General features: G+C 30.1%; 2 protein-coding genes across 2 annotated transcripts; both read right to left on the bottom strand.

Annotated features, from left to right (window-relative positions):
* Positions 1–5,486: 5,486 nt before the first annotated feature.
* Positions 5,487–8,819, bottom strand: LOC145057877 (lysophospholipid acyltransferase 1-like). The gene is made up of 8 exons (XM_079005793.1): positions 8,434–8,819; positions 7,644–7,699; positions 7,332–7,552; positions 6,841–7,246; positions 6,318–6,403; positions 6,154–6,217; positions 5,901–6,010; positions 5,487–5,815 (listed from the first exon to the last, which is right to left on the bottom strand). The coding sequence occupies exons 1-8, from the start codon at positions 8,730–8,732 to the stop codon at positions 5,678–5,680; spliced, it is 1,380 nt and encodes a 459-aa protein (XP_078861919.1). The 5' UTR covers positions 8,733–8,819; the 3' UTR covers positions 5,487–5,677.
* A 16,492-nt stretch (positions 8,820–25,311) lies between these two features.
* LOC145058308 (F-box protein PP2-A11-like) lies at positions 25,312–26,976 on the bottom strand. Its single transcript, XM_079006231.1, has 3 exons — positions 26,511–26,976; positions 26,047–26,165; positions 25,312–25,939 (listed from the first exon to the last, which is right to left on the bottom strand). The coding sequence occupies exons 1-3, from the start codon at positions 26,844–26,846 to the stop codon at positions 25,543–25,545; spliced, it is 852 nt and encodes a 283-aa protein (XP_078862357.1). The 5' UTR covers positions 26,847–26,976; the 3' UTR covers positions 25,312–25,542.
* Positions 26,977–27,732: the final 756 nt, after the last annotated feature.

Below are 27,732 nucleotides of genomic sequence, written 5' to 3'. Positions count from 1 at the left end.
TTTCTCCTTAACCACTACATTCCAAAATTGTTAAGAATAATTACCAAATTAACATATTGAAGTGAAATGGAATCTCATTTGGTTAGAAGTTGACTATGGTTATCAACTAAGCTAACCAAGAACATATAATCGGTTCATCCTAATTTTGATATGAACAAGTAAAAAATGTCCATTAAGGAGTTGAATGGATGTAGAGACCCTTTAGGACTAACATAGCCAATCATAGAAAATCCAAACTTCAAATATTCTAACATTCACTATCATGAATAAAATTGTCAAAAAGAAAGAAAGCCAGTTGTCTATAAGATTTGTGGTGATACAGCTAATCGGGCCCCAAACGCCAAGGGAAATAGGAAGGCTTATTTTGAGACTTGTTCTGATAAACTATCATTTCCAAAATATAATGGAACCGAAATAAGACAGACGTCTATGATCATTTTTCATCTCATGTTGCGCACAAGATTATGGAAGAAAATGAGGATCTTGAACTTGAATCTATAGAGGAATGTAAAAATAGAAAAGTTTTGCCAAAATGGAAAGATGAAATCATTAAAGAGTTTAATTGTCTTACTCAATGAAAAGTTTTTGGTACACTAAACGAAGTAAAACCAGTGGGACACAAATTGTATGTGTGCTTAAAAGAAACGATAAAAATGATATTGTGAGATATAAAGCAAGACTCTTTGCACAAGGTTTTAACCAAAGGCCTAAAATTGATTATGAAGAAATGTACACTCCTTTAGTTGATGCAGTTACCTTATGTTTTCTAATAAGTCTAGCAATACATGCAAAACTGGAGATGCATCTAATGGATGTAGTTACCTCCTCTTTATATGGTTCACATGAGAATGATATTTATTTATATGAAAATCCCATAAGGGTTTAAGGTGCCGGAAGCAAAAACTTCTAATTTTCGAGAAGTATATTTGGTAAAATTAAATAAATCTTTGTATAGATTGAAACAATTTGGCCGTATGTGGTTCAATTGTTTAAGTACATTTTCGTGGAAAGAGGGCTACAAAAATGATCCAATAAGCCCATGTGTATTCATAAAATGATCTGGGTCATAATTTGTCATAAAAGATGTTTATGTAGATGATTTGAACATAATTGGAACTCCTAGAGAACTGAAAAATGTCACTTCTTGTTTGAAAGAAAATTTTGAAATGAAAGATCTTGGTAAAACGAAATTTTGTTTGGGTCTTCAAATTGAGCACACCAAAAATGGAGTTGTTGTACATCAATTCGGTTATCCAAAAAATGTGTTTAAAAGGTTTTATATGAATAACTCACATCAATGAGTAACCCGATGGTGGTAAGGCAATTAGATGCCAAAAAGGACCAATTTCGGCCTTGTAAAAAAAACATGAAAAACTTCTTGGTCCCTAAGTCCCATATCTTAGTGCTATTGGTGCACTAATATATCTTACTATTAATACAAGACCTGATATATATTTTGTTGTAAACTTATTAGCAATATATAGTTCTTTTCCAACAAGAATACACTAGAATGGAGTCAAACACATTCTTTGGTATCTTGGAGGTACAATAAACATGGGCTTATACTAATCAGATTTATCAAATACGAAGTTAATTGGTTATGCAGATACCGGATATTTATATGAACCACACAAAGCTCGATCCTAAACAGGTTATTTATTCACTTGTGGAGGTACCACAATTTCTTGGCGTTCTGTTAAACAAACCTTAGTTGCTCCTTCTTCTAAACATGCAAAGATAATAGCAATTCATGAGGCAAGCCGTGAATGTATTTTGTTAAGAAATTTAACTCATCATATTCGTGAGAATTGTAGTCTAACTTCTAATAGGGACGTTCCAACCATACTATATGAAGATAATGCGACTTGTATAGCCCAATTCAAGGAAGGGTTTATCAAAGAATATAGAACCAATCATATATCACCAAAGTGCTTTTTTTTCACTCATGATCTTCAAAAAGAGTGGCATCAACATCCAAAAAACTCAATCAAGTAACAATTTGGCTGATTTGTTCTTAAAATGCTTCCTACATCCAAATTTGAAAACATGGTACGAAACATTGGCATGTGGTGCTTTAAGGAAATCAAGTGATGTGATGATCAGGGGGAGTTGGAAACATATTGTACCCTTTTACTTAGCTATATTTTTTCCACTGAGTTTTCTTAGCAGTGTTTTTAACAAGGCAATTATTCACAATATCTATAATTAATCATATACTCTTTTTCCTTAATAAAGAGTTTTTCCCATGAGGTTTTACCTATTAAGGTTTTAACGAGACATGATACAATCGTTATTCAAGGGAAGTGTTATGAAATATTAGTTTGTGAATGACCATTGGATTTCTCATTTCTCTCATTACTCCTCATCATTATTTAGCACCAGTAACAACTATTTCAATGTGTTTTATGAATGTAATAATGCACCATCATAATGTGCATCCATATTATAAGTCATATTTCATCTTATTTTGGTAGTATAAATAATAAATCATATGTATTAGAAGGTTGATGATTTCATCACAAGTATTGGAATAAAAGTTTCATTCACTCTTATGTTTTTTTTTACTCTATAATTTATCTTGTTATTTGATAATATTTTATAACAATTAAGATAATTAATTTTGGATTGGGCTCACTTTATTATGTACGTTTTAAAAGCAAAGAAAGATAAAACAAGTTTGATCGGTTGAAAGTCCAAAATTTGTTCGGATCTACTTGCATGATACGTATAATGGCAATCAATCAAGATTGTCAGCTTTGGGGTTTGCAAAATTTAAATAACTGTTATTTGAGTCTAAATAAGTCTGCTTACACCAAAGTACCTTAAACATTATACATCAAATGTATAATCCAAAACACTTTATGGTTGTATTAGTTTGTTATTTGAGTCTAAATTAATCTGCTTTGGGGTTTGCAAAATTTAAATAATTGTTTTTCGTTTTTGGTTTTTCACTTAAGTTGCACCACTATATTATGTATTGATTGTATTTATTTGTATCATCTTTCGTTTTTGCTTTCAACTCAAACCTACTTGTCATCAAAAACATAGAACATGGTGCTTCTTCATGAATCTCACAAGAAGTCTTGATGCAGCCCAATTTTTATTGAAAAATACTCTGTGTTGTCAACTACAAATTGTAGACTTAAAGTACATATATTGAATCAAACCTCCAAATGAGTACATAAGAGAAAATATTTGATGCGGCTTATAATCATTATGATAAAGGAAATCCTTTAAAGCATGCTTGATTGAAATGTCCTACGAACGTCCAACGAATTCTCGCGTGACTTCATGTGATCGTTTATCTTTATGCGGTATTAAATCATTAGTCCTCTTTTCTCATATTGAAATTATTGCATTTATTATAATATTGTTTTCTTTTCCTCGTGCTACAAATATGATTACTTTTGAGTAAACTCACATATACTTAAAACTTGTTTTCTCCAAGATATAATGGTTTATTTGATAAAAAAATTAGATGAGAATCATGTAACTAATACATAGTTAATAATTATTTTCTGTAAAAATGGTCAATTATTCAGAAATTGTATTCGATTCGATGTATATGAATTATGTAGTTATGAGTGTGACTAGCGATGAAGAAAGCGGTAGATAAATAAATGGAGTAACGACTAAATAGGAACACAGCATGTGAGTTAACACTTGGTTGTAGGCTTTACTACACTCTTGGGGACCATACATTCCACTTTACACTACAACCTTAATTATGACCAATAAAAAACAATTTTAATAAATATTTTTTTTCTCATAAAAATAGGTAACCGATGTTACCATTTGAACCAGGTTTTCCGACCCATGCTGAGATAAATAACAGCTTTGGGAGGTGGTTCCACTTAGCCCTAACAAACACTTATGGCCAAGTTCATAACTTAGTGATCGGTTAAAAAGATGATTAAAAAGGTGAGTTGTCAAAATTGCTAAAAATCAATTTATTGTGTAAAAGAATGATGATTCTTGACTTAAAATAATGATTCATCCATATAAAATATATGTATGTTTCGATAACTTTTACATAGATGTAAATATACTGCATCTTAGGTCATGACCCAAGGATATATTTACTACATGACGATATAAAAAATACTCTTATTATTATCATCTCATCACCACAATAACACCCCATTTAACTTGCTATACCCAACACAAAATATCATCAAAATAATATACTTTTCAATTGTTTAATTAACTAAATTATATTTTTTTTAATTTACTAAACTAAATAAAAATACTAGATTTTTATTAAAATTAACACATTGCATTGATTAAAATTTATAATAATAAAAATAAACAAAAACATAGAAAAAAAATACGGAACGTTGTAAAATAACTTAGACATTACACTCTTATATATTTCTTGGATGCTTCTTTGACTCTTAGTGTAATCTTCAATTTTCATCTTCAAAATTTCTAAATGGTTCTTTTTTTTCCAAGTTGCTTTTCTTTATATTCTTTTTTGGTTATGATCTGAACATTCTGCTCTTGGAGTTAAACATACAGATTAAATTTATCTTTAAAATGATCGATATCGCTTTGCTTTGGAATTTTTGAACTCAAACTAGAAATCAATATCTTCACTTTATTCCTTCCGATGGGCCGATGTAGAGGTTATTCCGCTTCAAACTCATCTAGCCCATCATTGATGTCGATAAATGTCCTCTCGTCCGATTGTTGTGAGTGGATATGTGATTTGGATTTCCCTGAACGCTTCGAAACTAAAGAGACTGAATCTTCATTAAGAAGTCATTTTCAACATTTCTTCAGCTCATACCAAGCATTTAGAAAATTTTCATGGGTTGATTACATTTTTTGACATTGTCTGATTGATACAGCGAAGACGTCAAAATCGTTAACCCCAGCTTTGTATGTTCTTGAGCTTGTTGTGAATTCTGTTAAATTCAGTTATTTTTAATTTCATATAGCGCCATTTTTTGACATAATTTACGCACTTGCTCCATTTGGTTATGGATGAGGTTTCAAATAGTTTCCCAAAATATATTTCCCGTTTGTGCATATCCAAGCTTTGGCTAAAACGGTTTCTTATTTTTCAGTCTAATTCCGATAGTTTTTTTTTTTTTTTACAAAAGACTTCCAATTTCTCTATTAACTTGTGTAATTTAATAGTATCCCATTTTTCGCAAAAGTTGGCAACAGATCAATCCAATTATTGGAGATAAAGTTCCTATTTCATATATCCAAAAACTAAATCATTTTTTTATAGCTCAAGGAAATAATTTAGCTACAAATAAGCAGTATTCCAGCTGCCTTCTTGAAGACCAATAAGTGCAAACGAATATTAGACCCTACAAGTTTTCAAACCAATTGCCTTCCATTTCGGGAATGTGCTTTCAGTCAGACCATCACCTATACATAAGGGCCGTTGACACCCCCCGCCACCACCACCCCACCCCACCCCACCCCACCCCAACCCAACCCACATTCAAAGGGAAAACAAAAACATGTCAAAATAAAGCAAGAGACGTGACAGATCTGATATTAAATATCTTAAATGATACAAGATTGTGAAAACATGCACCAAAATAAATTAGTTTTACTACATTAATTAAAGGGAATCCTAGGCTAGCTAAGAAATGATTTTTGCATGGCAAATGTTTTGCTTTTTCATTTGGAATTAAGGGAGAGAAAAATATGAAAAACGTTACTTTTGTTTTTGAATTTTGGATCTGATGGGTTTTGGCTTTATAATGTTACCAAGGAGGATTAGAACAACTGGGATGATAGTTCCAATGTAGTACACGCTCCCATATGCAGCCAGTGTTTCATTGAAATTTAACACCTGTGAACACAAATTAATTAATATGATAATAAAATTAACATCCGTTTTTTTAAGTTTAATAATAAGAAATAAAATTGAAACTAACCATGAAACCAACACATGAGTAGTTTAGGACAAGAAGGGTGTAAGCGAAATTCATGAGCATAAATATCTTCTTGATATTTGGTGGGACCGATTGTTGCCATCTGTAAATGGCTGCTCATACACAAATAAGAAAAAAAAAAGTAATTAGCAATTTTATGACAATGGAATGGAATGATCTATTCCATCCTTTGTGATTCCATTCCATCAGACCAAACAGACACTAAAATTTCAACTCATGATCAAAGATTCTTTACCTCTTGAACCAGCAATCATCAAAGCAGATTGAACAAAGAATATCATGTACCCAGGATATAATCCCTGTCATTATCACAAACATGAATATATATACTTTTAATTTGTAATAATTTTTTTCTAAAAAATAAACTAAAAAGAATAAAAGTAAAAAAATTAAACTTACATGCCATACAGCACTAACAGTCTGTGTTGCTAACAATTGCAAAAACCCAGCCTTCTTTCCCTTCTGAACAAGTCTGTCATAAACATCTGATAACACAAAAACAAATATTAGATTAAATAATCCGTCTTAATGGGAGACTAAATGACCATTTTACCCTTACATTCCAGAAAAAAACAAGATTGGTCAAATTTTAACATGAATGAGACTAAATGACCATTTTACCCTTACATTCCAAAAAAACAAGATTGGTCAAATTTTAACATGAATGAGACTAAATGACCATTTTTCGCTTACATTCCAAAAAGCAAGATTGATCAAATTTTAACATGAATGAGACCAAATGACCATTTTACCCTTACATTCCAAAAAACAAGATTGATCAAATTTTAACATGAATGAGACTAAATGACCATTCTACCCTTACATTCCAAAAAACAAGATTGGTCAAATTTTAACATGAATGAGACTAAATGACCATTCTACCCTTAAACGGAGAATTTGGAAGGAAAAGAGTAAGACTTACAATGACGAAGCCATGTGCTGACTTGGATGTTCCACACAAGTGGCAACTCAACTGAACTTTTGGCAAACTCAACACCCAAAACATCAACATTTTTGGCACGATCCCAAAGGGGTTTAGGTGAGGGCGAATTCGTCCAACCACTAAAACCAAGGCCCGAAATGATAAGAGAAGCTTCTGAAATTGACCAAATGAAATAATATTTCCAACGGGCTGTAAAGCCCGACATGTATTGGTAGCTCAAACGTTGCACAAATCCCCATTCTTGATAAATTGGCTCACTGAATCTTGATAATGGATGACTTGGGACAAGATATAAATATAATCCCATGCAAAAACCAGCTTGAAGAAGAGCTTTTAATGTTGCCAAGAATGGTGATGGTGTGCCTTTATCAGATTTTGTCCAAATCTGTATAGAAAGTAGAATTCAAATGAGGGAAGATTAAAGAAATGAGAAAAAAACGAAATTTTGAAAGTTGAAATTACGATTTTACCCCTTTTCTTTCAGTCCAGTCAAGGTAATCTTTGACTTCATAAACTGGTCCTGCAAAGTGGCTTCCACAACAGAGGCAGTATCCGATGTATTCGATTAAATTTGGTAATTTGAGCAATCGGTTTTTCCTTTGGGATTCACGAAGATCTTCTTCTTTTAATAATCCATCGTTGTAATTAATTGCACATGAAATCACTTTTAATGTTATCACCATGAGAGATCCTACATAAAAAGGTACAAGAGATGGATTAAATTTAATGTTTTCAGCTCAAAGCCATTTAATTTTGGGATGAAATATAGAGTGTGTGTTTACCTGTGGCATCAATGCCTCCTTCCTTCCATGCATCTCCACTCATGTAGTACACATGGCTACATGTTTTCCAATGGTTAACAATGATTAATCCTTTGATTTTCAGGCTATTGAATGTAATATATCTTAAAGGAATAGTCTGAATTTATTTGGTATTAACAAACACAAGGAAGATAAATAGGTTAAGTTGACCATTTAATTCCTTGATTATAAAGAAAAGAATGCATACATTATAAAATCTTAGCCTTTTGTTTTTAGTAAAAACTAAAAACTTTCAAATCCTGGAAACAGTTGTTACTTTCTCAAGAACAGGGAAAATGCTCATTATCTTAAAAATGTATACTTCTACTTTTGATATCATATGTTTTGATTTCTCGTTCCAAATAGACATGCAGTAGGATGAATTATCAGTCCTTGATATGGTTCAGTTGACCATTAAATTCAAATGACGTTGAAATTCTACAAGCTTGGTTAGCAATTAATTTGTTCTTCTGAATCTGACAATTTTATAAATTAGTACTTGTAATGGAAGAGGGGGAAATGTATCACACTGCATTCACATAATAATGACCTTTATTTGAGATTGAAAAACTGTTTGTTTTATCAAATTCATGCAGAAAAATAATAATAATAATAATAAACCCCGTGATCGAATTAGTTGTGTTAACTAGACAAAGTAATGCATGCTAAGCACTTAAAGCATACGAATTTGACGAAGATGAACCCTAATTTCTCAATACGATTCAAATGAAAGTGAAATTTCAAAATTTACGATCTAATGTAAATACTGTACCATCCAATGAGGTAACCCATGGCTGACAAGAAGGAAATTACGCCGCATCGTTTCCTATAGATGATCATTGACGCATAACTAATCAGCATAGGCACGAGGAAGTGCAGATTCGAAGAGAATCCAAAGGAAATGTAGGAGAGCAGGGCGCCCGTCAAGGCGGCGTAAAGGTGTCGGGCGGTGGGGCCGCCGGGGACAAGGCGGTGAAAGAAGCTGACAGGAATAGTTGCAACGAAGCAGAGAAGGAATCGGAGTACCGGTACTGATACTCCGATCGCCGACGCCATTGATTCCATTTCCATGGTTCTCTGCTTTCTCTCTCACGCAGAAACACACACTGATGGGACTGAGTTTACGAGGAGTCGAGCGCTTGTATAAATCGGCCAACACAGTCCCCAAATCCAAACACAAAGTAATATATTTTTAAAGGAAAATGACAAAAAAAACAGCATATTTTAACCTTTTATTACTTTAAAAAGCCTGAATTTATTTTTTTAATAAAACCACTCTTACTGACAATTAATTTGTTATTGACCAAATTGCATATTGTGTTTGATTTGTTAAAAAACTAGTTTAGTTTATAAGACGTGGTAACGCAGTCACAAAATTAATTTAATTTTTATACTAAAAATTTAAAATTATTAATCAATTATTTTAAATAAATTATTAATTAAGAAATAATTTTATTAGTTATGTAAAATTAAAATCATTGATTCAAATAAATAAATAAATTTAATTTTTAATATATATTAGATAATTTTTATCAATGAATTAATGAAAAAGAAATTAAATATTATTTTAATTTTATTCCTACAAATTCTTCTATCCAATTAAATGATGACATATATAGTATACTAAAATATCATTAAATTTTATTAAATAAGCATTAAATATTACATATTTCATTATTTAATTGGGTAGGAAGATTTGTAGCTGCAGGAACAAAAAATAGAAGGATATTTAATTTCTCTTAATGAAAACAATAATATAAAATCTAAATTTAAAATGGAGAATAACTAGATTGACAAATAGCATCACATTAATTAGGAAGTCTAATAAATTTAAAATGGAAAATTAATAAGTAGGAGGTCTAATATGATGACACATGGCAAAATATCTACTCTTTTATTAATATAACTAGACGAATTCACGCGCGTTGCGCGACGCAGATTAAAAATTATTGTTAGAATATAGTTTTCAGACACCTTTTAGTTAATTCGATTCATCAATCTAGGATCTTTTATTATTATTATATTTAATGTTTTCCGTTTAACTATGTTAAAAAATATATATTGAATTGTTTTTAAACATTATTTGATATTTTACTTTAGGTTTTAAATTTTACACTAAAATTTTAAGCTTATTTAATATATTAATGTAGGTTATTTATTTAACTATATATTGAAGTTAACAAATAAGTATATCATATTGATAAGTCACAAATTCTTCCATTTATGATAATGTTTACAACTAAAAGCATATTTAAGTTAATAAATTAAGTATATTGTATGGAAATATGAAAAATTGGGGTTTCAAATGAATGTGGTGAAAGAAAAAAATGTTTCATTTATAATAAAGTATGATGATGATTATAATTTTAATTTTTAATTCATTGTGATATATACAATTATTTGATAATTTTATAAACGACAAAACTGCAAAAATGGTCCTTGTGGTTTCTCATTTTATGTGGTTACGGTCCAAACATTTGAAAAATTGCAGATTTGGTCCTTTTCAAAAAGTTTTGTTGTGGTTTTGGTCCCTCATCCGTTAAGTTTCTTAAAATGACAATTTTACCCCCAGGGACCATTTTCATAGTTTTGTCTTTTACTATACTATAAGGACCAATTTTATATACATTCTTTTTTATTTTAATGAAGTATTATATATTAATAGATATTGTTTTTAATATATAATATTATATATTAATAAATATTTTTTATTGGATTATTAATTTATTTTAGTTGATTTTAAAAAAAAATTGTTGGAGTAATTTTTTTTATTAAATTATTATATATCAATACATATAGTTTTTAATATATAATATTTATATCATAGTAAATATTATATTATTGGATTATTAATTTTTTAAGTTAATTTTTGTAATTTTTAATTATTTTTTATTGTATTATTACTTTTAATTTATTATTTTCTTCATATACTAAATGTTGTTTTATTGGATTATTAATTTATTTTAGTTAATTATTTTTTTTAAAAAATTTCGAAGTAATTCTTTTTTATTGAATTATTATATATCAGTACATATAGTTTTTAATATATAATATTTATATCATAATAAATATTATATTATTAGATTATTATTACATATTACGAAACATTATTTTATTGGATTATTAATTTCTTATAGTTGATTCTTTTTATAATTTCTTTTTGTTGGAGAAATTCTTTTTTATTAGATTATTATATATCAACAAATATTATTTTTAATATATAATAATTACATCATAATAAATAATACATTATTCGATTATTAATTTTTGTAACTTGTTTTTTTAATTATTACTTTATTGAAATATTGCTTTTAATTTATTATTTTTTTAATATAATAAATATTATTGGATTATTATTTTATTTTGAATGTATACTATTAATTGTTTTTAATTTTATTAGTTTCACCACAAAGTCGCCGAAATATGTAAAAGTGACGCTTATCATCGTCAAAAATTAGTAGGATCACCTCCAAACACCTTCATCGGAGGTTCAATAGATACCATACCCTATTCCACCCAGCGTTGTTGGTAGCCACCTGCGATAAACTCTTCATAATCCACTGGAATCCTTCATATCCCACATAATGTGCAACAAACTCCGATAACATTTATAAGTGGTGGTGGTGACCGAGTGATGGTGGTGGTATTTTCCCAATGATTTCTCATTATAAGCTAGATGAAATGAAAGTGTTTGGCAGCGATCCTAACGATTTCGATGATGAGAGACGACGATTTTGTGTATCCCATGACTTTGTGGTGGAACCAATAAAATTAACAAGAACTATTATTATAATCCGATAAAATAATATTTAGTATATGAAGAAAATAATAAATTAAAAGTAATAATCTAAGAAAAAATAGTTTTAAAAAAATTACAAAAATTAACTAAAAGATAATAATAATCCAATAATATAACACTTATTATGATATAAATATTATATATTAAAAACTATATGTATTGATATATAATAATTCAATAAAAAATAATTACTTCGACATTTTTTTAAAAAGAATTAACTAAAATAAATTAATAATCCAATAAAACAATATTTAGTATATGAAGAAAATAATAAATTAAAAGAAATAAAAGAAATAATCCAATAAAAATAATTTTTAAAAAAAGAATTAAAAATATTAACTAAAAGAAATTAATAATCCAATAATATAATATTTATTATGATATAAATATTATATATTAAAAACTATATGTATTGATATATAATACTACCTCCGTCCCATATTTATTGTCCACTTTTGACTTTTGAAGTCTTTATTCTTCAACTTTGACCTTAAATATTTTTGTCCTTGATATATAAAACTTAATGAAAAATTTATAAATGGATTGTATTTTAAATGTTTTTTCATTGCTATAAGTTTCAATGAGTAATACATAACACAAATAACAATATTTAAGGTCAAAGTTGATGAATAAAGACTTCAAAAGTCAAAAGTGGACAATTATTATGGGACGGAAGGAGTAACTCAATAAAAAGAATTACTCTAACAAAAAAAATTAAAATCAACTATAATAAATTAATAATCCAATAAAACAATATTTATTAATATATAATAGTATATATTAAAAATAATATTTTATTAATATATAATACTTCAATAAAATAAAAAGGAATGTATGCAAAAATGGTCCTTATGGTATGGTAAAAGACAAAACCGCGAAAATGGTCCCTGAGGGTAAAATTGTCATTTTAAAAAAATTAACAGTCAACCAGTTAAACTTAACGGATGAGAGACCAAAACCACAATAAAACTTGTTGAAAAGGACCAAATCTGCAACTTTTCAAACGTTTGGACCATAACCACAAAAAATAAGAAACCACGGGGACCATTTTTGCAATTTTGTCTTTTATAAACTGTTTAAAATTGTGTAAATTATATATCAAACGTCTGAGAATCCATATATAATGGGTAACAAAATGTATGAACAAAAATATGAACTACAACTTTTAGTAACATAAAAATACAAAAACATCTATTATAACATTTGTATTAAAAAAGATATATATACAACGAATAATAAAAAAATATAAAAAATAAACACTGCAATTTTTAATAACATAAAAACACTAAAACATTTAGTATAACATTTATATTAACTTTTCATATTTAAATGACAAAACTCTTCAAATACATTAATGTTTTTAAGGAGCAAAACTTTACAACCTTATAAAAGAAAAGAAAATAAAATGTTATTAGTGATTACTAATTAATAATCATAAGTTAAAAACTCTTGAGTTGTAACTAATAAATATACATAAATTAGAAAACTCTTGAGTTGTAGTGTGAGTTTCAAATGAATATAGTACTTGGAAATGTGTATTTATTATTATTATTATTATTATTATTATTATTATTATTATTATTATATTAGTCTAAATAATTGGTTTTGATGCATCATTTTAATCCCTTTAATTATTAAACATAAATATATTTAATTATAAATTTATAGCATACATAGGTGCATATATATCTTAAACAAATCACATATAATATATATTTTTCGTAAATAACATATGTAATTATTGTCGTAGTAATATGGATAAATTACTTTCATATGAATAACATATCATGATAAGTCATTAGAATAACATATCAAATGTTAAAAATTATGTTATCCTTTAAATATTGTCTTGTAAATATGTTGTGTAGGATAACCCAACAAAAAAATAATAGAAAATAAATATAATCAAAATAGAAAAACTACAATCAAATAAATAATAACATTGGGTGGTTGAATATATAAATAAAAATGTTACATAAATATACGTTTAAATTAAAAGAAAAAACTAACATTCGTCTACTTTGCTCAAACAAAAAAAACTTATATCCGTTTTCTGAATCTTCTTTCTTTATTGAACACCATTCAACTATAAAAACTTGATGACAATTCTTCACTGACCTGCAATCAAAATTTTTTTCTTGAAAAAGAAGAATGAGAAAGATATTCCAAGAAAAACATTGATATTTGGAGAGTCATACTTAAGATTGAGTAATACATACAAATCACATATAAAGGTCAAATGAGAAATTGAATATAAAGAAAGAATAGAAAAACTTCATTTGTTTTGGTTGAAAGAAAAAATCATATTACAATTACCATCGATGAGACATAACACATTTCTTCAAATCATCATATTTGGATCGTGAATGCTTCAACTATATGAAAACTTTTGAATCATAATATCTTCAACCAAATGACGACTTTTTGTAAGAAAAATATACTAATATAACTACATATATAATGAAGGTGACATGGTGTGGGGGTTTGAAATGCATGAGGTGTTGAAGTTATAGAGTGTGTGATTTTCTTTTAATAAGATTATGTGTGATTAATTACTTTAAAGGTGAAAGGGTGTGGGGGTTTCAAATGCATGAGGTGTTGGCAAAATTTTATGGGGGTTTCAAATGCATGAGATTCAAGAAAAAATGTTAGCTTTATAAGTATGTATGAAAAGAGATAACGATAGCTCATAGCATTTTCTTCTGTTTCCTTAATGAACCAGATTATGATCCATATAAATAAAATACAAATGTATATAGATATTGCAAAATAATTATAAAAAATTAGGGCTATTGGTATTATTAAAATATGTGGAAAATATACTGAAATCGGTAAATATGTATAGTCGTTGAAAGCCCTCTTTGTAGACAATATTTTTTGTTTTATTAGTTGAACGACCTTCTTCGTCACATATGAGTACCTTCAAACATTTTTTACTTGTGACATCGGAAACAACTACATATAACTGACCATATGTGAAAACGAGTATAGACAAGTATAATCCAACATTTGACAATTTACTTTCAAAATACATTGTTATTTTATGGTTATATTAGGAAATAGAAGTGTTTATTTTAAAAAATATCAAATTATTTACGTTCCTTCAAAATGAACCATATAAACCCCCACAATATTAAATATAAAGAAACTATAACAAATAAATATAAAAACAACTATGTTTGCTCGATTTAAATATTATCTGTGACTCGTTGAAAATGTCAAAAGACAAAATTTGCACACAACTTTTTTGTTATTATGAGACAGATTAAATAATTTAAACACATGAGGATGTCTTTTTTTTATTTTATGATAATGATAAAATAATGGAAAAATGAATGTTTACTTCAGGACATTTGCAAACGTTTGAGTAAGGTTTGTGGTCTTAACTACGGAGTATTCATATCTTTTACATATAGCTATTAAATGGTTACTCAAGATAAATTTAAAAAACAATGTTTTCTTATTGCTCCGATGCTAAACAGATAAAAGAAAAAAAAAACTTAATTTTCATTATATACCAATTTAGTACAAAAGTAGCTAACCGTAATTTAATTAGGGATAACCCATTAAGGAAATTGGTAAATTAAGGCTCTATTTATTAAACATGTGATCTAAGCAGTTATCGCGGTAAAAAATATAATAGCGGTCACCGACCGCTATATGAAATCGTGGTTCTCGCGCAATATAGCGGTGATATAGCGTTTTTTATATTATTTCGAATTTATATATATTAAAGTATTCATCAGTAAATCATACTTTAAAGTTCAACCCAATCAAGTTAATTAGTTAATCAGTAAATCATAATCCACATATCATATTTAGTTAATCATATTTCACATATCATAATTAGTTAATCATACTTCACAAACCGGTTACTAATGCCCCAATTAATCATATTTTAACACGGTCAACAAGAAAACATATGCAATACTTACTATTTTATCATACTTTAACACAATCACAGTTATCAAACAAAATTACATTTATCAAATGAAATGATTAAGTAATTTGATAGTTAATCATAATGTAGTACTTCAAGTTTTCAACACAATTAACAAGACAACACATACATGGTTTCAATGGAAGTCATGACAGTCACAAAATTACAATTTTATTCAATAGAATGACACAAAAGTTTTGGTTTTGGCTACGAAAAAACAATTTTATTTAATGAAATGACACAAAAAAAATGTTTTTTTATGTAAAATAGCCCAAAAATGAAATCTATTCAAATAGCGGTTATAGCGCCGCTATAGCGGTGACCAGAATCGCGGTAAATAGCGGTAAATCGTGACGCTAATAGCGTCACCGCTATTTTGAAATAGCGTTTTCTTACCTCCGCTAACCGCTATAGCACCTCTATAGCGCCACTATTGACTACATAGCATGTGATAAGGTAGAGAGATTATCAAGACATGCAATTAAAAGCTCGAATTCCTTCATCACCATCTCAATGGGTTCAACGGACAACCCTAAAAAGATCAAAAAAAATAAAATTTTCAAATAGAGATTAATAAAACATGACCGAATTGATGAGAATGTTAAAATGATGGAGGTGTCGATAACCTACAATTTGACGAATAGGGGATCTATTAAACGATTTAAGATGAAAATCACCTACTGAGAAGATACTTGAATACAACACCAAACGATCATAAAAGGTTAACAGAAAGAAGTGTCAATTGTAAGGAATGGAATTGAATGTTTTTGGAAGGAATGAAATTTGTCAAAAGAGAATAGCATGTACCTCCGACTATCAAGCATAGACCAACTGAAGCAAATTTTGCATTATTTGACCAATTTTAGCATTATTAGCATCCTAACTTTCATATAAAAAAAATTCTTTTTTGCATCTGACCTGACTAATATTTTTATAATTTTTACCATTCTGTAATTTACACTCTTGAGAGTTTTGAAAGTACATTGTTATATATCGGTTGTTTTTTAAAGTTCATTGTTATTTCTTGTCGATTTAGACGTATTTTTCGACCATTTTTGCATCAGATAAAAAACACATAGGTTCTTTTAGTATTACGAGAATCCTACTTTCATATAAGTTATTCTTTTTCGCATCAGACCAAATGGAAAAATAACAGATAATCAGAACAAAAATATAACACAGAGATAGTCCGAATGAAAAAATAACATGGAGATTAGAGATGCACACGAAAACCTGATTCACCCTCAAGATTTGATCTGATCCAAAAACCGGATTTGGTCAAAACCAGTTTTGACCGAACCGGATCGAATTAAATTGGTGACCGAATCGAAACCGGTTTGGAGATTCGAACGCAGAATCGGATTGAACCCCAGATCGTAAACTGGATTCATTGAAAACTGAATCTTAAACCAGTTTTTTTATGACCATTAATAAACAGGAATTTTCGAAAAAATCAAAAAAAAATTCTAAGCATTAGAAGGCTCCAAAAAACGGCTAGCTTGACTATTTCTGACTTTTTAACCCTCTTAACACATATAAATAGATGACATTTGCTAGATTTCAATGTTAAACAAAATTTCACTACTTGTAGACTTCTAGTTTCTTAACACTCCAAAAAATAAGATTGAGAAATTCTACCGCCGTGGTCAAGAGTCGGATGTAACGGTGGTGAAAATCTTACCAACCGGTTGGAATAAAGAAGTGTGGGAACATTTTGATATGATGCTATTGTCGAACGGGAAGGAAAAAGCTCGATGCAAGAAGTGTGGGTTGTTAATGGGTAAAGATGGTAATAGTACCTTGAAGAGTCATGCAACTAAAACTTGTCCGGTTGTAAAAGGTCAAGGCGATTTGGATCAATCGAATATTACTCTCGGCGGGGCGATTTTTATGTATAACAATGATGATATTCGTAAAAGCTTTTGCAAGTTCATGATTCACGAGGGATTACCTTTCAACCACTTCGAAAACCCACAGTTGACAAGGATTTTGCGGAAAAAATGCAACCTTAATACCGGCAAGTAAGTCGCACTACTCTTAGACGTGATGCTATAAAGTATTGAGGTATAGCAAAAAAAAAGATATGCAATTGGGATTTTTAAATATAAAATCTGGTGTTTCTTTAACATGTGATGTTTGGTCCTCCACCGGAAGTTATCCCAAAAGTTATCTTGTTGTCACGGGACATTGGATAGATCCATCTACTTGGGTAACGAACAAATGAGTTATTATTTTGTAATTTTTTGCGCATCCTCATACGGGGGCACGATTATTTGCAATTTTAGTAAGCATTATAAAGACTTATAATTTAAGCGACAAAGTCTTCTCTATTTCGTTTGACAATACAAGTAACATTACCGCCGCCACAAAAAGATTAATTGCAAAATATAAACCTATTTTGGATGACTCGTTTTTTCATACTCGATGTGTTTGTCACATAATTAATCTTGTGGTACAAGATGATTTAAGAATGATAGATTCTGCGATTGAAAAATTCAAAAATGTGTTAACAAGAGTTTATGGAATAAACAAAGCGAGAATGGAAAAATATCAATGTTTTGCACTTTCCATCAACGTAACTCCATATAGTCCTCATTGGGATGTTGACACTAGATGGAGTTTGACATGCATGATGTTTGAAAGTTTGACACATCAAAGAATCTCTTTACAAATATTTTACGATACAATTTCAAAAGAAAAAACTGGTTTCGGATTTTAATTGGGATTTGATGGAAGAGTTTGTGGACATGTTAAAAGTTTTTAAACAATCAACAACTTTTTTATCAAGCGTATATTATCCTACAAGTCCTTTGTTACTAAATGAGTTATGGTTGATGTCCGCACAATTGGAACGTTTTGAACAAAGAAGTGAAATATTTTTTTTGTTACAAAACCAATGAGAGTAAAATTAGTCAAATATTTTAAAGAGATGTCACCACTTGTTACGTGCGTCGCGACTTTAAACCCATGTAACAATGTTACGGACGTAGAGGCTTTACTTACCAAAATTTTCATCTCTTTAAATTTGTAAAAAGATGATTCTAACTACATTCGTAACCAAATCAACGATTTCAATAATATTTTTATTACTTTGTTTGACATTTATGCAAGAAAATATGGTGAAATGTCACACTTTTTTACCAGTATATCCGAAGCTACTAGTGGTGCATCGGGTAGTAGTGGAGGTCAAATGGATTTTCATATCGACCTCTATAGCTACCTTTTGGAGGAACAAAACAAACAAGCACACACATTAACACCTAGTAGGGAATTTGGAATTTATATTGGCTCAAACTTTTTAAAATTCATGAGTGCACCACAATTTAAATTTTGGATCTTTTGGCTTGGTGCAGAGAAAAGTAAGCAAAACTTCCTATTCTCTTCGTCTTGGCCCGCAATTTACTAACCGTCCAAGCTTCCACAGTAGCATCGAAATCCATTTTTCTTTTAGTGGTAGGGTTTTATCAAAGCTGAGAATGAATCTTACCTCGGTTACGGTGGAAGTTTATGTTTTCTTGAAGGATTACTTGGATTTGGTGGAACGTACACAACACTTGGCATCACCAGAAGGCTAACTAGCGGATAATGTCGAACTAGAGATAATGTGTAACATACTGACTCTCATGTATAATATATATATATATATATATATATATATATATATATATATTTGGGATTGAATGAGTGACCCGACGAGTTGTATGCCCGACTCGTCAAGTAAAGTCGGATTGGTCACGTGAGTTTAATGACCAACTCAACGAGTCAGAGAGTGGACTCGCCGAGTTGGCGCTGTGTGAGGAAACCCTAAATCTCTAGGTTTGTGTCCTATTTAAAGGGCTTTAAGCCCTCATTTCTTCCTCACCAACCACCCAACTCCCTTGTGTGAAACCCTAATCACCTAGAGTGAGCTAATAGAGAAAAGAGAGTTAATATTGGGCATTTTTGTGATCTTTTGGAGGAGAAGTGGAGAGCATCAAAGCTTGGATCAAGATGAGGCTTTTTGATCCAGAGATTCATCAAAGATTTGCTTTAGTTGGAGGTAAAAAGATGCTAACTTGATCATTTCCTTATGAGATCGTGGTTCAGGGAGTTTTAGGGGTTTCTCCCATGCATCTTGTGTCATTAAGTCATTTGAGCATGGCTTGAGGTTGAAACCTCAGATCTGGACTATATAGAGCCTTGTGAGTCCAAAGAATTGAGCTTTATTGAGCTGGAGGCAAGCTCTTGTGCATCTAACCCTTGTTGGAGCTTATATTGGCATTATGAGCCTAATATGCCATGCATGCACGTAAAGCTTGGAGCTTTACGTGATATTCGAGCCTTAAGAAGATAGATCCGGAGTATGGGGTATCAGTTATGCCTTAAAATGTCTGAATGAGAATTCGACTTAAGGGACTCGACGAGTCGATGAGCTGACCCGACAAGTCGGTTGGAGTTTGTCCCGATGATTCTGAACACGTCGTAACTCGGCGAGTTGAGTTGGACTTTCATGAGGGTTCTGAGGAACCAAAGGAACTCGACGAGTCGCATAGATGCACTCGACGAGTTGGGTCAACATGGACTGTTGACTCGAGTGTTGACTTCTGTTGACTTTAGGGTTTGGTCAAACTTGAGGGATAGAGGTCATGGAGGGGTAAAATGGTCTTTTACCCATCCCAAGAGTTAGAGAGGGACTATCATGAGTTTATTTAGAGTTGTGATCTTTAAGTGTTAATTAGAGATGCTTATTACATGTAGGCGAGGATTAGACTGTTCGAGGGGTAGTTAGTTTCCTTGCTTGCTTATAAGGTGAGTCTTCTCACTATACTTACCTAGAGTGGTAATCTTCGTGTAACCAGAGGGTCTTATGTGCTTATATCGAGTATTGTGATATCCTGAATTATGTCTTTATGATTTATGTTGTGTATTATTCTAAGCTTACTGAGTTAGGATTGGAGGGTCCACCCGAGTTGTGGGACCGGAGGGTTCCATTGAGACACATTAACCGGAGGGTCTTATTTGAGTATAGTCATGAGAGGCTAATAAGTTATGTGTAGTATTTTGGGGATCTCACTAAGCTTCGTGATTACCATGTTATGTGTTATGTGTTTCAGGTACTTCTCAGGATTACGGGAAGGCACCGGCTTGATTGTACACACGAGGTGGAGTTACATTTTGAGGATCCTGGATTGTGTTTAAAACATTTTCTGAATATGTGTTTTTGAAAACATTGTCACTTGGGGGGTTTTGTGAACTATATTATGAGAATTACATGATTATTAAAATGAAAATTTTGTTTGAAAATTTACGGTGTTACATAATGGAACAAGAATATGAACAAACCTTATCAACGCCTCCAGAACTAAACAAAGACGATAATGATGAAGACGAAGACGAAGATGAAGAAGACGGTATTGATGAGACCCTTATCCATTTGCATGGCGGTTGAAAAACAATTTAGTGAAGACGACACGAAATAGAAGACCACAAAAATTGAAGACTATTTGACAAAAATGTTATAACGCAACTCTATTATTACTATTAGTTAATTAGTTTGATATTAGTATCATAACTCTTTATATTTCGATGTTTGATGTATGTTTTAAGTATTTTAATGAACCTATATTGCATTTTGTATTGAATTTGAGTGTTTAAAAATGTTTTTTTTGTTAAAAAAAATCAAATTTCGGATCGGATTAAAACGATTCGGATCGAGCATCTTCAAATCCGGTCAAAATCGGTTTGAAACCGGTACAGATTACGATCAAACTAGATTGATTGTGACGCCGGCAAAACCGGATCAGATCAGATTCAGCCTTTGTGCATCTCTAATGGGGATAATCCAACCGAAAAAAAAACTACGCAATGATAGCCGGAACAAAAATAACACAATAATAATCATAATGAAAAAATAACACAATAATAGTCTGAATGAAATAATAATAATAATAATAATAATAACATGTGAATAGTCCAAACGAAAAAATAGCACAGGGATAGTCAGAACAAATATAATAATAAATAACACAAAATTAGTCCATACGGAAAAAGTAATAAATGAATAATCTGAACGAACAAAATAACATTGGATAACCCAACCAAAAAAATCAACGCAAAGATAGTCGGAACGAAAATAATAACATAAGGATAATCTGAACAAAAGAATAATACATGGATAGTCATGGATAGTCCAAACGAAAAAATAAATATAATACTAATGAAAACCATAACACAAAAAAAGTCTGACGAATACGATATGTATTTATTAAAGATATTAAAAACAAAAAAAACAATATATATATATATATATATATATATATATATATATATATATATATAGAGATGGGTAAAGTGAATATACCTAACAACCTTATATAAGCTTAGGTACCTAACTCCATAATACTACATCGGTTTGTATCATATTTACATTGTAATTGCCTAATGTTCTTAAACTTCAACCCCATAACTTGATTACTTCCAAAATCTTTGGACTTTCACCAATATCTTTCTTTTACATCACGTCTTTCTATCGAATACCACCTGATGGGCTTCATATCCTACCGCTACAAATGAAAGGATGTAGGAGAAATATAATGATGAATTTCCAATTTTTTTTGAAGTAAATCAACTTTAGGGATGAAGTTTAAGAACCTTGGATGATTGCAATGAAAATTTAATGCAAAATGACGTAGTTTGATGAGGTTAGGTACCTAAACTTATATAAGGTTGTTAAGTATATTCACTTTACCCTATATATATATATATATATATATATATATATATATATATATATATATATATATATATAAACAAAACATCATGGTGGGAGGAGATATGAGCGTCACGAATTAAAATGATTTTGATAATATATATATATATATATATATATATATATATATATATATATATATATATATACATGCGAAAATATAAATATCTTGCGAAAACGCAAAAACAAATTTTATCTTATGAAAATCAAACACATGTACTATAAAAAAATAAATTTATTAGTAATAAATTAAAGATAGTAAGTTTACATTGGATGATGTTATAATAATATAGATTTAAAGACAGTTTTAATAATTTTTTTTTTCACGTCTTTAATCATTTTTAAATTCATATTTTTATAATAAAAATGTTAAAAAATCATACTTTGCTAATATGAAACAATTTTTCATCTATCATTGATTATCATCATGTATTTTAAAGTTTGGATGAATTATTTTCCAAAATATAATGTTGAGGTGACGCAATATCATAGGTTTTTCTTGTTTTCGCGTTTTCGCAAATTATTTGCATTTTCGCATGAACTCTCCCTATATATATATATATATATATATATATATATATATATATATATATATATATATATATATATATATATTTCACATGTTATTCTTTTAGCAACAATATTCAAACATCACCTTTGTGTATCAATCACAAATTCCAAATGTATATATAAATATTTTTTTGAAAACTTTTAAAAGATTTTTCTTAATAGAAAAAAAAACACTAAAGTAAAAAACTTTATTCACAAGTATGAGCTTAACTCTTATTCTAAATAATAAACTTATAATAAAAAATCTTACTTCAAGTAATATTTGATTTTAATTTTTCCAAGCTATTAACTTTTAGTTTTTAAGTAATTTTATTTCAAACTACTTTGCTAAACACTCTTACATAAATAAAAGCCACAATTATAATGTCAGCTACCCTAAATCTAACCAATATACATAAAATTACATTACCCTCTCTCTACACAATATGTCATTTGAACATCAAAAAACTCTTCCAACCTTTCAATTCAATCAAAAAACTCTTATTCACTTGGGACAAATGAACACAGAATCCATACATAGTCCAGCTTTAGTGTGTGTACAATCAATTTGCATCATAGAAAACTTCACCTTCATTGCAACCTTGGAATCCTCAGCAACAACAAAACTACTAACATGATAAAACTTCACCTTTACGGGGCTAATCTCCTAGTTCTTAATTAAAATGAGTAAACTTGAGTTTTAATCATGTGTTAAAAGTGGTTGGATTCATGTCAATCCATTGATTATAAAATTTTAGGTGGGATTGAGAAAAATTGCAATAATTATAATTAAACATGTTAAACTTTTTTAACAAGGGTTGAAGTCGAACTCAATCTAATTTTGACACATTACAATCCCTACTTAAAACCGAACTCAATCTAATTTTGACACATTACAATCCCTACTTAAAACCAAGTGTATTTTTTGTTACACTTATCTCTTAATGTTTTTACACATCGTTACTTTGATGATTTATAATCCATATTTGTTTATTTATATGATCTGATCTTATTCGATGGATTGAATGGTTTCAATTCATTTGATTTAGACTTCAAACGTACGGGTAGATCGGATGGGCTTTATTATGTTACAGTTTATTAGCCCCTTATAATGGGCTTTGAGTACACTTTTCCGATTTGATACTTTTGCATTTATATATAAGAAAACCCAACTATTACAAAAGAGAAAACCCATTATCTAATTGGACTCGACCAAAACCTTACAGGAGTCTTTGCGTATAAAAGGAAATAGGAATTACCAAACAGTTGGAAAAAAAAAATACATAAAACGATTATCTTAGTAGTCTCATTATTTTTTCACACTTACAATGAACATTTTTTTTTACCACAATCAATCTTTTTTATTAAATCCTGTCGGTTTCGGCAAATGTAACTTTTTATTAGTCGGAATTGTAACTTTTTTTTACCACAATCAATATTTTTTTATCAAATCCTGTCGGTTTCGGCAAATGTAACTTTTCTTAGTCTCATTATTTTTTCACACTTGGTCAATGAGCATTTTCTTTTTTACTACAATCAATCTTTTTTATTAAATCCTGTCGGTTTCGACAAATGTAACTTTTTATTAGTCGGATATCATATGTGTAATACTTCCTTCCAGCAACTGCGTCTTGTGTTTCATTTTTTTCAGTGAAGGTGGTGATCAACCTTTTAGCAGAAAACGAAGTTGATCACGATGACAAGCTTCCAAAACATCGATTAAGATACATTTGTGTTTAATTTTATACGGTTTTTGTTTTCAAAAAACCCTAATCTTGAAGAAAGCTTGTTACTTGCATAATGGTTTCGAATTCAACACTAACCATGGTGATGCACATACAACATTGGTGGTAGACATACAATACTCACGTCTTCCCAAACCCCTTAAGCTATGCAGAGCCCTGACAAAAAGGATTGAAAATGGGATTTTGTGACAATAATTGCATGTATTTTTTCCATTTGTGTTTCTGATATCCAATTAAAAAATTGTTTTGATTTTTATAATTTTATCGTGGGTATTTTTTTCAGTTAAATTAATACATAAAAGTTGGTCGTTTATTTTTAAACAGATAAATCAAAAACAATTATTGGAAAATACCACTCCTCCCATGTTATCTTAAGATTCCAAGAAGTTTCTATTTTCTAATATGTCTTTCTTTACATAAAAATTCAATATTTTTTATCATGCTAAATAATAGAGATTTAAAAAAGAAAAATTAAATATCTTCCTATTCATCCGTATATATACATCAAACATCCGTATATATACATCAAACATGATAACCAAACATAATATGATAACTAAACATAATGTAATAATACATTTGCACTATCACATCTCTCATTTCACATACGACTTTCTCATGATTATTTAAACGGCACGAATCAATGAATTTGATACGCTCAATATATGTTAAATAAAATAATAATAATATCATATGTGAATTTTTCACATGTTATGCTTTTAACAACAATATTCAAACCTCACCCTTGTGTACTAACTCAAATTCTCAATATGTACACAAAAAGATTACCGTGTGCTCGACATCAAGTTTTTGAAAACTTTTAGAACTTTGAAATAAAAACACAAATTAAATAATAATAATAAAAAGTCTACGAAAATAAGAGTTAGTTTTTTAAGAAAGTTTACACTTTTTAAAAGCGTCATGTTACTTTTAAGTAACTTCATGCTACACAAACAAAAACTACATCTTACAACTGCCCTAAATCTAGTCGATATGCATAACAACTGCATTACCCTCTCTCTACACAATTAGGTCATTTGAACATCAAAAAAAACTGCTCTAACCTCTCAACTCAATAAAAAAAAAAAAAAACTTTTTATTCACTTAGGAGAAATGAGCACAGAATCCACACATAGTCCACCTTTAGTGTGTGTACAATCAATCTGCATCATAGAAAACTTCACCTTCATTGCAACCTTGGAATCCTCCGCAACAACAAAACTACCAACATGATAAAACTTCCAATTCCCAGGTGACGTCAGATAGCATTCATTCATCGCGTTTTGACCATCGGAAGTGGAGAGCTGGAATCTCACCGGCTTTTTCTCCCACCCGTGAATCTGTTCACAGTCACACACCCGCTGCCCGAACCGCCTGCCTGACCGCCCGAGTTGGAGGCGGAAGTAGAGGTTATAGGTGCCCGCCGGGAATGGGAACTCAACCTCTCCGTCGACTTCAAACCACCAAATTTGTTGCAGATATGCGACAGATTTGAATCTGAATCCAAGAAAACAACAAAGAAGTGTAAGTTTTGTGTAATGCAAGAGTTGTTTGTACTTTATCCATCATGAATTGTTCTTAATGAAAGGGGTGCAATGTTTTACCTGGATTCATCGGTGGAAATTCGACTCCAGTATCGGCGATCATCAATGCCGGTGATTGATAACCCGTTGAATGATATTGAAAGAGAAGGTCTTCCTGTTCCTTTGTGTAACCAAACTTTCTGCAAAAATTTAAATAAATTATCAAACTTTGAGTCTTTTTATGTGAAAAGTGGAAACTCTTTGTTCCTCAAAAACCCAAATCAGTAGAAAGCATATAAGTATATAACATCTTCTATCATGTTCAAGATTTCATACTAAGTACCAGATTTCATAAAACAACAACACAAAGAATTCTATTTAAAATAACTCCTGGTTATCTTCTTTTTAGGTCAAAACATTTTGTTGATCATAAACCAAGAAAAAAGAATTTTATTTAGATGATTAAATATTTGATTGAAAAGATTATCAGTTAGAATTTGATGTTTATTCATTTCTAATTGCAAACAAACGTATTGATCCCTTACCTTTGTGCCTCCATCAATGGAATTAGGTCGAGATAATCTGGCGTAAATATCCCTTTTGCACAAATTTGAAGGGAATTCATTACCATCACCAAATACCCTGGATACAATAGAATCATAATTCTCTGGCAATTTCGATTCCCACACGAAATCAGCCGACGAGGCGCCACGAAACGCACGATTAAGGGCGGCGAGTCTGCAGATTTCTTGTGGGTTTAAGTGTACAAGAACAGAACCCACCACACTCTCCGGCAAATCGCCGAGGTTGGTTTCCGGCGGCACCGCCGGAGCAGAGGGTGCGCTGGACAAAACAAGAAAAGACGAAAAACCAGATCCCATAGGAACAACACGAACCTCAAAGAATTTGGGAATGGTTTTCTTCTCTGGATTTGATTGAGATTTGGGGAAAACTGAAAGGGGTTTTCAGGGAAAGTAACTGAAAAATGAAGAGAGGGGAAACAGATGATGAATTAAGGGTTTATTTATAGCTGTTGAATGTGGATGGTCGGAGATTTTAACTTTTGGTTTTGTATAATCCAAATGGATTAAGATATCAAGTTCAGGATAATAGATTTTTTTAAGAATTTCTTTCAATATAGCGAGCGTCGACCACATAAAAATGTGTATAAATTACAGAAATGATCCCTCTATTATTTTTCAAATCACATTTCAGGCCCATATTTCAAAAAACAAGTATATTTCAAAAAGCAAGTTCCATCATTATGGTTTCAATTTCTTGCATCGACCGTTTTTATCACAAACGTTATCCATGTTAATCCGGTTTGGCTTCGCGTGCCCCTCATCCGAAACATTTTTATATTTTCTTTTTATCTTTTTAGAAGAAACTCATGAGATGTTTGAAAAAGTCTTTGAAAATAAACGTTTCATAGTATTATTTTGTAAAATAATATCATTTAAAGAAAGATCATGCGGAAGAAAGTCCCAAAAGGTCATGTCCTTAAGAGTTAAAAATATTTTAATTTGTCCGGACATATTATGATGCAAAAAAATAATTATAGACAACAATAAAGTAAATAAGCTTACATACATTTTTCATCTTATTTACATCATCTTATAAATTTCAAAATACTAAAATATATGTTGGTCTTCAACCAAGTATTCCAATCTGAATACATATCAAAATATAAATTTTAGATTTGAAAAACCTAGTGAATATTTTCACTAATGTGTCCGATGTGTGAATGTGTTACTGAAACAACATGTC

The sequence above is a fragment of the Lactuca serriola genome, chromosome 6, assembly GCF_051521515.1.
Source record: "Lactuca serriola cultivar US96UC23 chromosome 6, Lser_US96UC23_V15, whole genome shotgun sequence".
In the NCBI taxonomy this organism is placed as follows: Eukaryota; Viridiplantae; Streptophyta; class Magnoliopsida; order Asterales; family Asteraceae; genus Lactuca; species Lactuca serriola.
Note: the sequence above shows the minus strand (reverse complement) of the source record. Positions and strands in the feature narration are given on the sequence as shown.